The following is a 15,850-nucleotide window of genomic DNA, read 5'->3' as shown; positions in this document are numbered from 1 at the left end:
GAACACAGAACAACTGCAAAGGCTATTGACATTGAGCAATCCTTTCTTCCCTAGACTGAAATTAGGTTATAACACAGCAATTGAATTACACTAATAAGTTGTCCAGACAGTAACCGGGAAGGCCATTCTCACTGAAGTCCAATGACAGGCAATGAAAGAGTAACATATTTAAATCAAAGACACAAAGAAATAGAATTCAGGGAAGAAGAAGAGAGAAACTGAGGGGGAGGAAGAAGAGGTGAGATACAGGGAAAGCCTCCAGAAGACTGAAAAAAAGGTCTTGAGATACAAAAAGGTGCCTTCATCAGCTTGTTTTCCAAACAGAACCTGGATTTCTTGGTGGTGACCAAATGAAACACACTGGTTGCAAGATGAAAGGCTCAGGAAACAGGTTTTCAGGGGTTCTTAGACATCAAACAGTATAATAGCATTTTCAAGATGACATTTTGATGAATCAGGGGTAAATAAATCAGAGACATGTGGATAAAATTTCCCTTGAAATACGCAGGGGTTTAATATGATGGGGAAAGGCACTTGGCAAAGCATAACATTTGTTTTGCCAAACCCAGTATTTGAAAAATGGTTGAAGACAATTCAGCGAAATCCCATGTTCCTTCTGAGTGAGAGAAAGTTTGCGAGAGGGAGAAAATCCATGAAAAGATTGATTAACAAATATACTAAAGGGTATAAATAAGTTGCAATTGAGCAAACCATGCCTAATTCTGAGATCTGAAATCAAGACCAGCTTATCAAGAATTTTTTTAAGTGTTCTTGGTTGCCCCTTTATGGGCATCATTCGAGTATTATGCAGAATCATTTTTCTTTGCTTTTCTTCTACTCTCCTTTTCATGTAATCATTGTACCCAACTTGAGAATTTTGGCTTACCACTTTTTAAAAGTATGCATATGCAATAAATTATGTATTTACATTAGGTAAAAACATCATGTTGCACCTCTAAAAGCATCATATTTCATTCTTGAACTATATGTAAGGTAAAATTAAGCATTTAGACAATTTTAGAAAATTATTAGTACTTTTATATGATGTACAGATAAGCTAGAGTCTTAAGGTGATTTCTTTTGCTGCTTTTGATTCTATTCTTAATGGACTTTGCCCATTGCAAGTCCACATACATGGTCAGCAGAGCAAATATAGCAAGAAAGGCAGAGCCAGCATAGAAATAATTGGATACTGAGAAGAAAACGTAGGCAACGAATCCCAAGGAGGAAAAGGGTACACTCTCAAGGCAATGTCAAGAAAAGAAAAGCAATAGAAAGAAGAAAGACAGAAATAGCTATTTCTGTGGGTAGTGGAGAAGTAAAAAAGAGATTTAAGAAGGAAAAAGAAGCATCATTGGGGGTAAAATGATGTAACCAAATGTGTCCTCATTCTGTGCTTTTTAATAGAAACCATTGAAATAAACGAGATTACCAGCAAAGTACTGTGATCTATTAAAAGTTTAGAAAAAGTATAGCAGCTGCCTCATTATTAAATAGGAAAATAATTAAATGCTAAATCTGTTTGATAATTATAGTGGCCCAGGGTTGTGGTTATGGAGGAATGATGCAAAGTTCTTTCAGATGAAGGTCAGTCAGTCAAACAGACGGTTTCACAGGGTGATGCTACTCCAAAGGGATCCATCCCAATTTAGGGCTGGGTCCTCTCTCAGCTTTCCAGAAAAATCCTGAAAAAATCATATTTATCAATATTATTAGTGTTTCCAGAGATGATAACCCCTTTCAACTATCTCACAGTATATAATGGGGAATATTCTGATGCTGACCATTTAAGTCACCTGCTTTCTACATCAAAGGACCTCGGAAGCTGAATCAGGAGTCAGATGGTTGCCCACGAACACAGAATCACAACCAAGGGGAGGAGCACAATAACTTAAATGCATCAGCAGAGCACATATTATAAGGCATAAGGGCCGTGTGGTTCCGGTGTTAAAAGCCAAACCCTTCTCATCAAAATCTGGTGGAAGTCTCAGATTAAGTTTATTTCCATTTATAAACATATATTTTAACAGACCTCTTTGGGGGACTGGTGTACATGAAAACCTAGTGTTTGCAATTGTGTCTGAGAACAACATAAAGCCTTCACATAAAAAATTGCAGTGTCTGTACATACGGTGAACAGGCTTGTCTTTCTGCCTTGAGTGTTACCATTCATCAAAGATTGTCTTCTGCGCCCCTGTCTTGTCTGTCACCTCCAACAGAGGCTGATAAACAGGTGCTATCTGGGTATCCCACTGCCATTCATACTTCTCATCTGGATCTCAGCACAGATGTGTCTGCCTGAGCACTTCCTCAATGCTGGCAGACTGACTGGCATCCAATCTGAACAAATTGCTGATCTTTCCAGCCATTTAATGTTAAGTAGGGCTTCGAAGGGACATTGGACAAATAGCTCAAGAAGCCAGATTTAGCATCTCAAGATCAGTTGACATTTCTTAAGTATACATAGTTTAGGAAGTGCTATGGCTTTAAAGAACTTCAATTTGGCCTAGAATCCAGCACGTAGAATTCTAAATTTAGACCTAAAGCTATATGTAATTTTGTAAATTACTAGAGACAAGACCATCTGAGCCCTAGATGATCAGGATGTTCAACTGTAATTTATACGTCGTCGTCTCTTCAGACCATGGGATTAACATCAAGTGAGATAATTAGAGTTATTAATAAGGTACCATATGTAAACCCACAAGCAAAACACATAGTAATCTGCTTGCCCTAATACTTCTTTCGGCTCACTATGAGTATCCCAGAAAAACAGATTCCTGGTGCATGGAACATGGTAACATATTTTGAAGTATGATGACACAGAATAGTAGAGTGGTTAACTCTACATCCCAGAAGCTTTGCTTGCCAGCATGGGATCTAAAACAATGCAATGCTTTCAATGTAGGAAGCCTAATTGGAGTTTCGTATTCCAGGCTAAAAGATAGCCTAAGTCTCTGAGATGGCTGGAAAGGAGTATGGTACCCACTCCTCTTAAAAAAGGAACAGGAGTATCTTGAATGTGAGCTCACAGGGGTTTAAGCCTCAATAGAATTAAAATTGTCCTATTAATCTTTGCAGTCCTATTGTGAACAAAGCAGTTGGCTTTTAGGGGTATAGGGTGTTACTAATTAAAAATTTGTTGAAATAATGAATAAGCATACATCAAGTGTGAGGCAATGGAGAGAAATGAACACCTGATCTCAGAAGTGACAATATATGCATGATAGTAGGCTATGGATCTACTATATGTAGCAATATACATGCAGACATGTAAAAATATATATAGTAGTAATAAATGAAGTAGGTAAGTGTATATAGCAGAAGGATAGTTGGCTTCTTCTAATGATCTGGAAGGCAGCTTGGACATTGGAAGATGATATAGGAGAAGATAACTAACTTACTATCCAGTTCTTCCTCCTTATCTGTTCCTGGGATCTCTGTGTGGTCATTCTGGAAAACTCTATCACACTGACACAGGACCATGGGAACTGGCTCAGCCATTGATGGCAATGATGTCACATTTATTGAGTCCTAAAGTGAAAAATCTAGCCCTTGGCCTCAATCTCAGTTATCCCGGGAAAAGTTGAGCAGCATCTAGGAGAACATTACTTATGTATTCAAGGGGAGGGAATGTAATGGTATATATCACAAACCTGTTTATGTTGATTTCTCCCTGTAAGAATATTAGCTTTTGTCTTGCACATTTCTTTTTTCCTTTTAGAGAAATTTTCATCAATAAAACATCTCTGTGGGTACCAAATGTCCACTTAGAGGTCTTTTAATGAATATTTTTTGAAAAAAAAAAAGGCAACATTTTTAGCTGAGAATGCATGCATTAATTTTTATGAAGGGTTAACAGATTTTGTAGCTTTTTGATAGATGAATGGCAGGTTTTTTGGTAACTATTTTGTTTTTATCAGAAGAAAGCTTAAATAAAACAATAAATTTTGTGTATGGTTACACAACAAAATTTCTCAATACAAATTCCTAAAGAAAGGGACCTCCTCTGTGGTGCTAATTCTATTGAAAACATCTTTCTTCCAAACACTTATACAAACCAGTGATGCCCCAGAGTTAAACATTAAATTTATTATATGGTTTTAGGGGGTAGACAAATAAAATTCCCTGGCACCAAGAAAAATGTGTAGACTAAAAGGTGGAAAAAGAAAAAGAACAGATGTATCCAAATGAAACAAAAGGCACCATTGAATACTGAAACCATGATTCTAAAAATTATCCAAGAAAGCTTCTTTAGACTCTTTTAAAATTGTGGAGACCATGCTGAAGTAAAAGAAATTTCCTAGAAATGCAGATAAGTAAAAAGAACTTTGCTTTGATGGTTATAATTCATCATCATTATCTTCATCATTATTGATTCAGTCAAAATGTATCCATCAAACACATTTTGAAACTGCTTATTATGTTATGTATCAGGAATATAACAATGAACAAGGCAGAAAAGATCTCACCTATATCAGAGTGAGTATTGTAAACAGGCAATTCTTTAACTGGGGAGATTTTAGTGTTTAGGACATCTCATTTACCCCCAAATATCTCTTCCCTTCACTTGTCATACTCCAGATGAATATTTTTGCTTTGCCCAGTTTCCTATAAAGATTTAAATAAACATTTGAATATCCATTAATTCATTCATTTGTTCAAGCAATTTTATTATTGTGTCTACTGATGCCAGTAAGTACTCTAGGAGCTGGGAGTCCAAGTGTGAAAGGTGTAACCCTTTACCTTTAATGTGCTCACAGCACAGGTGCAAACAAAGCAAATAAGCAAATTAGAATATGATCCAATAAGTGCTATCGCAGTGATAATGGCAGAATGAAAATGGAGATTTGGGACAGACGTGTGTAAAAGAGATGGTTGAGAAACCATAGAAAGACCCTCTAGTAAAAGACATACAAATTGAATTTTAAAGTAGATTTAAAGTAGATTTAGTATATTTAGGGGTTTATGAAATGAAGACATGGTCAAAATGGAGTATTACAGTAGGGGGGAAAGCATATTTGGCGGCACTGAGGGAGTGCAGTCAGTCCTCTGCTGGGAGGCAAATGGGGAAAAAGAGTGAGAGTAGAAATAGGGTGTTAAGAAATTCAAACACCTCTACCCTCACATGCTGCAGCCCAAGTCTGTAGTCTGCACTCCGTCTTTTACCCTTAGTGAATTGCCAACACTCTTTTTCCCCATCTGCATGTAGCAGAGGACCAACTGATCTTCGACAAAGCAGACAAAAATGTAGATTGGCAAAAGGATGCCCTATTCAACAAATGGTGCTGGGAAAATTGGATAGCCACATGCAAAAGAATAAAACAGGACCCCTATCTTTCACTATATACAAAATTAATTCAAAATTGATTTAAAGACTTAAATGTGAGGCATGACACCATGAGAATTCTAGAAGAAAAAACGTTGGAAAAAATCTGCTAGACATAGGCCTAGGTGAAGAATGTATGACTAAGACCCCAAAGGCAAATCCAGCAACAACAAAAATAAATAAATGGAACTTAAATTAAAAAGCTTCTGCCCAGCAAAGGAAATAATCAACAGAGTAAATAAGCAACCTACAGAATGGAAGAAAATATTTATAAACTATACATCAGACAAGGACTAATATCCAGAATCTACAAAGAACTCAAATAAATCAGCAAGGGAAACAAAAAGAAAGAAAGAAACCAAACAACTCCATGAAAGAATGGGCGGGCAAAAGACAAGAACAGAAACTTTTCAAAAGAAGACAGACAAATGGCCAAGAAACATACAAAAAAAAATGATCTACATTACTAACCATTAGGGAAATACAAATTAAAACCATAATGAGATGCCACCTTACCGCTGTCAGAAGGGCCATTATTGAAAAGTCAAAACAACACATACTGGCATGGATGCAGTGAAAAGGGAACACTTACACACCATTGGTGGGAATTTAAATTAGTACATCTATAAAAGACAGTATGGAGATTCCTCAAGGAACTAAAAGTTGACCTGCCATTTAATCCAGCAATCTCACTACTGGCTATCTATCCAAAGGAAAAGAAGTCATTTTATCAAAAATACAATTGCACGCAAATGTTTATCCCAGCACAATTCACAACTGCAAAGATATGGAATCAACTTAAGTGCCCATTAATTCACACACATACAAAAACACGCACACATTTCATGGAATATAATTTTTACATGGACTGGGGGAATGGGGGAGGAGATGGTTTGGGGATGACTCAATGCGTTAAATTTATTGTGCACTTTATTTCTATTATTATTACATTATAATATATAATGAAATAATTATACACTCACCATAATGCAGAATCTAATGCCACCACTGATCTGCTAGGAGGCAGAGCTCAGGTGGTGATGCGAGCAGCTGTAAATACAAATGAAGCTTCGCTGGCTCACCTGCCACTCACCTCCTGCTATGTGGTCCAGTTCCTAACAGGTCATGGACCGATACCAGTCCAGTCATGGAGTACTACTCAGCCATAAAAAGGAATGAAATAATGTCTTTTCTAGCAACTTGAATGGAACTGGAAACCATCACCCTAAGTGAAGTCTCTCAGAAATGGAAAAACAAACACCACATATCCTCACTAATATGTGGGAGCTAAATGATGGGTACATAAAGGACATTGGAAACTAAGAAGGGGAGGAAAAAGGGGGAGTGTTAAAAACTTACCTACTGAGTACAATGAACACTGTCTTGGTGATGGGCACACTGAAAGTCCTGACTCTTCAGCATTATACAGTGTATCATGTAACAAAAACATTTGTATCCCCTTAATATTTTGAAATTTAAAAAAAGTGAAGTGATCTTTCTGGGATGTCGGAGAAATCTTATAAAATAATTCTAAATTTTATCTGTATAAAAATAATTAATTTTGAAAAAGTAAGGAAGAGGTATTTGCTCTCTCAGTAAAACATATTAGAAAGTTTCATTTGGTATTGTACATATTATCCTTTTTATGTCAATCAAACATATATATAGAGAGAGAGAGAGATGGTATATGCATAAAGAGTTTACCAAAGGAAAAAGAAAGAAATTGAAACAGCTAGTATAGACTTTGCTGGAAGGGAACACATTACAGTTTGCATTGTGCATTTATTTTGCCTAGAACTCCACAAACAACTCTCTTATAATGAATTATTGAATTTCCTTTAAGAAACTTGCAGTTGTATTAGGAACAAAAGCTAGTATCGCATGCTATAGTAATGAAGCAATCCCACATCATGGAAGAAGAGGACAATGAGACAGTGCTACAACAGTGTCTCTTGGAAACTGGACCACATGAAACGTTGCTGTTTTAAATGCCCTTCCATGCTTCAACTGCCTAAGTTATCTGGTTCAATTGAATTCTTCCCCCTCCCACTCTGGGGAAGTTAAAAAGGAAGAACTTTTCCAAGAACAATAAGTAAAATTAAGGAAGGCATTAAATTTGTCTTTGTTTTACCATTTTCAATCAATTTTTTAAGGTAGTGACTTCAATGCCCAGAAAGAAAAGTGAGTAAAGGTGTATTGCTATCTAACAAATCCCTCACATTCTTCTTCACAATGTCTTTCAACAGCTTGTAATGATTATGATCTTGCAGGCACTTCCCATAAGCTATCTATGCATTATTAATGAAGTTCTATAACTGGAAACTTCCATCACTGCAATGATTCTTGAAAAGCATAGATTCATTCAAAGTAACAATGCATAGGAGTTTGTCACAGTTTTAACATATGCATTCTTCTTACAGATGGTTGAAAAAGAAGGTTATCTTCAAAAAGCTAAAATTGCAGATGGAGGAAAGAAACTAAGGTAATAAAAAGTTCTTTAACCCACTTTTATATAACGATGCTAGTTCCCATATCTTCAGCTTGTGTTACTGCTATTGTTTGGGAAGCAAGGCCCTATGGTACCAGACTGGAATTCCTCTGCTACCACTACAATCAACATTATTTTAATATAGTTGTAGTTTTCAAAGAAAGTTACTACATTCTATATTGTTACACAGAACATAAACGAAATGCTTCTTGTCCTCCTGGGGCATGAGATCTTTAAAAAAATGAAAAGAAATAAGGTGATGAGTCTTGATTTCTAGGATTAACAGATCTGGGGATGAATGGACTCATTTGCATTATGTAAAAATTTCCTGGCCAGGCGCTGTGGCTTACACCTGTAATCCTAGCATTTTGGGAGGCTGAGGTGGGAGGATTGCTTTAGGTCAGGAGTTTGAGACCAGCCTTAGCAAGAGCAAGACCCCATCTCTACAAAAAAATAGAAAAATAAGCTGAGCATGGTGGTGTGCGCCTATAGTTCCAGCTACTCTGGAGGCTGAGATAGGAGGATCACTTGAGCCCAAGAGTTTAAGGCTGCAGTGAGCTATGAGCTATGAGGCCATTACACTCCAGCCTCTGCAACAGTGCAAGACTCTGTCTCAAAAAAAAAAAAAAAGAAAGAAAAGAAAAATTGCCTACAATACATTGGGAGAATAATTTTTTAAAGGATGGAGGATTTGAACTATATTTTTAGCTTAAAATAGAAATGGAGAAAATAAAAAAAAATAAAATCATGAACACAGGTGAGGGAAATTTGAAAAGGTAATAAATTCTTCAGACAACAAAAAACCTTGAAGAAAAAAATTAGATTATGTTGATAGGAGCATTGAGAAAGATGCTAGTTATGCTGTATATATGGAATACTTAGTAGTAATTATTTCCATTTTAGAATTTTTGCTATTTCTCACATTGGTCCTATTATGTACTTAGCTTTGTGCTAGGTGATATGTAAGCTACAATGTAGAAAATGCTCAAATTGGGGTATGAGGCATTTACTCATGACCGTTTTACTAATAGTTAAAACCATATAGGATAACTGTACTAATTAGCTACACAATAGCACACCTGTTTGTTGTATAATGCAATTCATTGCTAGAGTGACACTCTGACTAGTGCTAGAGAATAAAGTATGCTTTTGTTTGATGGCTATGATGGATTATTTATATATTTCTTTAAAAGAAAATTGGGGGGGTCATCCATAATTCCACTACTTAAAATAGCTATTTTAATTTAAAAAAAAATAAGCTCTGTTTTCTGCCCATATTGTCTGATTCTGGGATAGTGAACAGAGCCTTGAATCTTCTCCTGGACTGTTCTGCAGTGGCTCTGCAGCCAGCCTCCCTTGAAGGGTCCAAGAGACAGATGCACAGGGGACAAGATCAAATGCAAGGCTGCCTTAAAAGTATTTGTATTCCACCGTTGGTATTGCAGTTGAGCATCACTTTGTCTACTTAGTCATTCAGATTCTGCATTCTGAGAACTGCCTGTTTATAAAGCTTGACTATTTTCTATTGAGTTTCTTGTTTTTTGTGTTTTTTTTTTTTTGATAATTTGAGGGAACTCCTAATATATTTGAGATAATACTTTGTCAAAGTTGGATGGTGGAAATATCTCCTACAGGTTTATGGGATTTGTTTTGTTGTTATTGTAAATACTTTACGTATTGAATGTTGAATGTATAGTCAGCATGATTAATAACACCTCTCCTTTTTTATTTGTTTTCTAAGTTGACTTCAGTTTTATACTAAAAGAGTTATAATTGCAGTAACCCTCCTACTGTTTGTCAATTCTTATTTTATATTTTCTAAAGAGAAATGCTAAACCTGGATTACTTGATCAAATTACATGACCATTTTTTATGACTCATTACGTGTTGCCATATTGCTTGCCCAAGGAGTCTGTACGCTTTTTATCACTAGCAACAAAAGCATTTAGTTTACTTATAACTTTGAAAAATTGTATAGTTTTTATTGTATTGATAATTTAGTAAGTAATAAATAATGTACCATACTTCCTATAATTTGTATTTCTTCCATAAAATTTCTTTCCATAGCCTTTAAACCATTTATCAAGGATCTTCATATCTTTTTATAAATTTTAATGAGTTTAGAAGCAATATTAACAGATGCTTACTCTGTCAAGAACATGGCTAAAGTAATGCTTTATCAGCAATACTTAAGCAATACTACAATATAAGCTTTATTATTACTACATCCTATTTTACAAATGAAGAAACTTGGTCACCTGCACTAACCTCTCCTTTCTCCCACATCCTATTGTATGTAGAGTTAGTATGACAGAATTTAGTCCTGTCTTCTGTATAAAACATGTTTATTTTATCTGTTTTGCTTTAAGTTGTTTGAGGTCAAGGAGCAAAAATTGTCTTTTTATTTCATGACATCTACAGTACCAAGGACTTCAATTGTCACTTAATAAATATCATGTTGTTAATTTCTATAGTTTTCTACTCATCAATCCATTCTAGACCATATATACTTTGTATTTTCTTATTTTCCTTCTTCCTCCTTCTTTTCTTTTTTATTTGTATTTAATTCTCTCTTTTGTACATTTTCTTTCTCTCTGAGTTTGACCGATCCCAAAATATGAATAGGAGAGACTAAAAGGAAGAAGAACTCATTGGCTATAGCTTACATTCCTAAAAGATCATACATTTAGGCTTATTTTGAAATTTTGAAATGGGGTCATACACATTTCTCTAGTGACACACTGACAGACTTTAAAGCAGAATACATTCAGCATTCAACTTAAAATTTAATTTTGAACATTGAAAATATTCCTCAGCTTTTATGATTAAGCTTAGGAATTTCTTCATTTAAGGAATTCCATCCCCAAAACTGTAAGAAGCCCTGGCCTCTCTGAAACTCTGTGAGGCCCCAGTAAGGTTAATTTCAATGCTTAAAATCACCTGACAGCACTTTTACGTTATTTCAACACCGTCACACTAGTCTCTCCCTCTGCACCCAGTCCTTCCCCTTGGCCAACTCCTTTGTGTCTTGTACTTCTTATCACTTACAGATTCTCAATCTGCTCTGCCCTTCAGATGAGCACGGAAAGAAATACTTGGGGGTAAGAATAGGGACAGAAGATGGGTGTGAAAAGAAATGCAGAAAAGGGCAGTGCAGTGGTTACGTCCACTAGTGCCTGCTTTCATCCTAAGCCTTGATTGTCCTAACAATTGTTATTTAGAATGGAATTCTCTTTAGAACACGATACTAAGGTGCTTTCCGAATGTGAACATATCTTTTCTTTAGTATTTTCTGCTCAGGATCACAATAAATTCTTCCAGGCTGAATCTGTCTTTCTCTATTTTCTTGCAACACTGACAGAGACGTGTGTCGTTTATACCTCAGAGTCTCTTTAACCCACCTTTCAGCAGTCGTAAATTATAAGAAGCTTAGAATATAACAGAGAAAAAATAAGTTCCTAGACCTACCAGTCTGAAAACGAGTGCGAACATTTAACAGTGTCCGAGTGATTTTGCAGTAAATCACTTTCACTCCCATCACAGTTGCAGACTCAAGTCAAATCCATCGTGACCAAGTCAGGTAACAAAGGCAGATGGCCCAAATAAGAAAGGCTAAAATTTGTGAAGTAATCTCGGGTATATTTTCCTCCGGCTTTTTGGTTCGTCACTGTGTCATTACCTCAAGAAGGCATAAGAGAAGTGAGTGTAGGATACAAAGCTTTGGTGTTTAGAGCAAACAATGGTGTTAAGCCTAGAGCTCAAGCTAACAGATTCTTGTAATGGTAATGAATATTTTAAGGACCATTTTCCATCAAGCGTTCTCCAGATAAGCTGTTACAATCAAAGTTGCTGTTATTATGTGCTGCCATCCGGTGTTCATTCTGTAGAATGTCAAGCTGATGTACGTATTGAGTTTTTTGTTGTTGTTTTTTGGGTATTTTTAGTGTTTGTTTGTTTTTAGTTTAGTTTTGTTTTTGTGGGCTCTTTTTTTTCCTTTTTCTTTGTTTTTCTTTTTTTTGCATTTTTTGCATTTTCCAACTACACAACTCAGGATTTGTTTTTAGGAAAGTTTTGTGAAGTGTTTCACTTGGATAAAATGCCCACCAATTGCATAAATTGAACATACTTGCCCTTATACGAATTTAGTTCTCTCTCCTTCCTAATTTTAGTTAGTACCTTTTCTCCCCTTAGATGTGATTTGTGCTGTGTATCAAAAAAAAAAAAAGATACAATACAATACAATACAATACAATAAAAACCTGCATTTCTTGTCCCAGGACCTGTCTCCTGCACTGAGTCACTAGGATTAATCCTTTACCTAATTGTTACCTATAAATCAGTGTGGAGACCAGTGATTGCCTCACTTATTCCTGGGACTTCAGACTTACTAAAGTTAGATATTTCTTGAGCTGTGTTTCTTCTTCACCCCGTATGTCTACCCAACAGCTTGGTTTTTATCCCTTTGCGTGGAAAAATAGAAAACAACGCTCTGCAAGTTACGAGGAAGTGTGTGGGAGCTGACTGGCTGCTGGGTGAATTTCCCAGCTGACCACCACGGTAGGGAGAGCAGGCAGGGATAGAAGGGCATGCAGTTCAGCATGGTGAGACAGTCTAGGACAGGCTCAGAGTGGCTTTGCTCCAAGGAGAAAGAAGTTCTAGTACCTCTTTGACCACAGGTTTGTGTCTCCCTCTCTTAGCTCCTACCGTGAGGCTCTGCATAGACATGTCAGGCATAACTAAAGGGACAGCTGCACACCGTCTGCTCTAGAGACCACTGAGAGTCTGGAATGAGCATGGGCTTCAAGGTCCAGGAGACTTGGTCTGAATCCCATCTTTATGACTTGTTTTCTCTTGGTTAGGATGCAGCTTCACTAAGCTTCAGTTTTCTCATCTGTAACATGGGGGTAAAGCCCACCTACTAGAGTCATATGGAGGATTTATTGTTTTCATCTTTATTTTCCATCTTCCTATAGTTAGAGGTAAAAATTTTGAGGTATCTCTTGTCTTCCTTTATATATTAAGCCCTTAGAACTGTGTTTGGCATGTGGTAAATGTTCAAAAGACACTTGTCACTGGTTTAGTGATTAAGTTACATGATGCATGTAAAGTACCAAGTGACACACCTGGTACAACCTGGGGTCCAATGCAAGCTCATAATATTGTCATAGGTATGAGAAGTCAGGAAGACCCTTGGAAGAAGCTCAGGTATCAGCCAGTAGAATTATAAATTAGAAAATAATATCCTAAATTTGAAGTGTTAGATAAGAAATAAAAGAATACCAACAGTGCTGTATCAAAGCAGTAGGAAACTAAGGAACAGAGAAGGACATGTGACTTTTTAGTGTTTGTTGGTAAACAATAGTAAACAGAGCAGGGAACATCTAGATGTGTGACCCTCTTGAAATTTGAAAACCCATGTGTACTTTTACTCAGAACACCTTTAATGATCACCTACTGAATGTCAGATACTGTGCCGCATCCTAGAAAAGCTCTAAGGGACTAGAGATAGTGTCCATCTCTGGGGGATCTGGGGGGGTGGGGTTAGAGGGTATTTTTATTCTGAAAACTGCTTCATCCTAGGAAGGTCTATTTGAAGAGTGTTATCAGAAACTGCTAGACTCACCTGTCCTGCTTAAATCCTTAAGCTTTCAGGAATCACCCACTTCCTGAGGCGTCACCCAATACATTGAATGGCAGTCACCTATAGTGACTTGGTTGCATATGGGGAACATTAAAGGTTTAAATCAGGCAAAACCTTGCCAACTGGTTCTTTTCACACTCTCTCCAGAGCAGAAAGTGTCTTACAAGAGGCTCGCTGGGTTAGAGTAACTGGGCGAGAAGGCCGTTCCCCTGATATCCTAAGAACTATGGCAGCTCCATAAGTCAAACACATTAGAATGATGAATGGACTAGACAGATATATTCAGACAATAATCAAGTTTCTAGAGTATTTTGTTCAGAGAGGAAGGGTCAGACCTAAGTCTAGGTTAAAAGTGTGTCCATTAGGTGAAGTCTCAGCTACTTCCATACTAGAGGCTCTTGACTCCCTTTCTGGTTTTGTGTTCCCTACTGAGCACAGATGAGTTTGCTAATCACAGCCCAGAATAATCTCTAGCAGGAAAGAGACAGATGTGCCACACCATTAGGAACAAACACCTGCTTCTGATTTCTTATGAGAAGTTGAATGGTACCTTATCCTACTCGTTAGAATCAATGCAACCCCTAATAGAAGAGAGCTCGGGAGTGATGAATCTTTGCCCAGTATTTCTAATAAGGATCAGGTAAATTATTAATAGTTAATAACAGAGCCCAGATAGCTGATATGTTTTCACAGGCTGTGTGCATTAACTTTTATAATTTAAGGATTCCAACCAAAACTCTGTTGAAATCTGATGTTGATAATATCCTTAACTAGGGTAGTACTACTTAATCCTTAAAAATGGATTAAAATAAGGAACAGATTATAGGTTTTGGAGTCAGAGAAACTGGGTTTAATTATAAATTTAAGTGTGTGACCTTAAGTAAGTTACCTAAACTCTCTGAGTCTCATTTTCCATATTAGTAAATAGAGACATTAGTACCTTCAGCATTTTTTGTGTGAAGCTAAACTCAGATGATCAAATTTATACTAGGTGCTCAAAATAATTTATGCTAATTATTATTGTAAAAGAAATCATGGGGAAAATTGAAATGAAAGAAGGGTATCTAAAAGATTGTCAGCAGCATTTTATTCTTCATTTTGAAATGAAATTCTTTTCAAGCAAATAGATTTAAATGCTTTCACTTTTATTCTAATATGATAAAAACAGTGTTTGTAATTTATAAACTCAAAAAGAAATAGCAATGTATGTAAGGTGGCAAAGCAATTCATATTACTAAGGTTCCAAGACCTGCAGTTCTTACCCTCTGCAGCTGGTTCTTCTGATTCACCTAACAAGGACACAGTTCATAGAAGTTCAAAGTCCTAACAATGAGATAATTGAATTTCATGCAACTTCAGTTCTAACCAGCTCCAGTTCCAACTTTAAGGAAGGGGAAAGTTTTGCCAGAAAGTTCTATAAATGATCAACATCTGAAACAGATTCAAATCAGAACCATTTATCCAGGACTTGCTATAGATAGGATGCAAATAAGGTATAGTTATCTCCTTGCTAGAAGATGAAAAATATAGTGGGAAATATATCAGGCAGGTTGAATATGGATTTGTCATGTGTGAGGGTGTTCCATACTCCCTGATCACATATGGTCAAAATAAGGATGCTGACATAAGATGCCCAGACTAGACCAGCGGTCCCTCTAAAGTTTCTCCTTTTCCTGTTTGGGGCCATCTAATGGTATGACCTGTGTAATGAGAAGGCTATGGCTGCTTCAATTCACCTTGCTGCTCCTGGTACCTGAAAGGAGAAATGGGCACTAGGACACAAGAAAATGCTTATGTAGTTTTCTTTCTGTTTTTTTTTTCCATCTTTTCTTTATTCAATTGAAAAATTGACTCTTCATTTAAAGACAAGTGGGTCCAAGAACATAATGTTTGTATTTGCAAGTTGGAAAATACACATCGTGTTTCTTGTGTGTCTGTTTATCCTGTTCTTTTTTAACACAAGGGTGTATCATTAAGAAAGCTTCAGGCATGTAAGAGCAACCTAATTCTTTTTGTAAATATTACCCTTACTGAATCAAAGCTGTCCTTTCAATCAAGATCCTAGATTCTAAGAGGCAAATGGTAATAAATTACACAAAGTTCTTGAATAGTCATTTAAAAAATATTTTTGTGTGGTTTTCTATTGACCTGAATGAAATCTTTCTGTAAACTTTTTAAAAACTTAACTCAGCTATTTTAAAATGAGTCTTAAGCCAAAGTAAACTGCAGCAATCTGTATATGAATCTCCTTAATGTTTTTACCATCTAAAAAAGAGTACTTTTCATGACACTAACACACACATATTCTAATAACAGAAGTAATGTGTGCTTAATGCAGAAAATTTGGTAAACACCAAGAAATAAAAAGAAAAATCATAAGGCATGATTTTAC

General features: G+C 36.3%; 1 protein-coding gene across 2 annotated transcripts in view; it reads left to right on the top strand.

Annotated features, from left to right (window-relative positions):
* Window positions 1-15,850, top strand: part of ARHGAP15 (Rho GTPase activating protein 15) — a 590,409-nt gene that overhangs the window by 79,242 nt on the left and 495,317 nt on the right. For both annotated transcript variants that reach the window (XM_045559125.1, XM_045559126.1), the window contains exon 4: window positions 7,750-7,811. In XM_045559125.1, coding sequence (XP_045415081.1) covers window positions 7,750-7,811 — 62 coding nt within the window. The remainder of the gene's footprint in view (window positions 1-7,749; window positions 7,812-15,850) is intronic.

The sequence above is a fragment of the Lemur catta genome, chromosome 8 (assembly GCF_020740605.2).
Source record: "Lemur catta isolate mLemCat1 chromosome 8, mLemCat1.pri, whole genome shotgun sequence".
Taxonomy (NCBI): domain Eukaryota; kingdom Metazoa; phylum Chordata; class Mammalia; order Primates; family Lemuridae; genus Lemur; species Lemur catta.
Note: the sequence above shows the minus strand (reverse complement) of the source record. Positions and strands in the feature narration are given on the sequence as shown.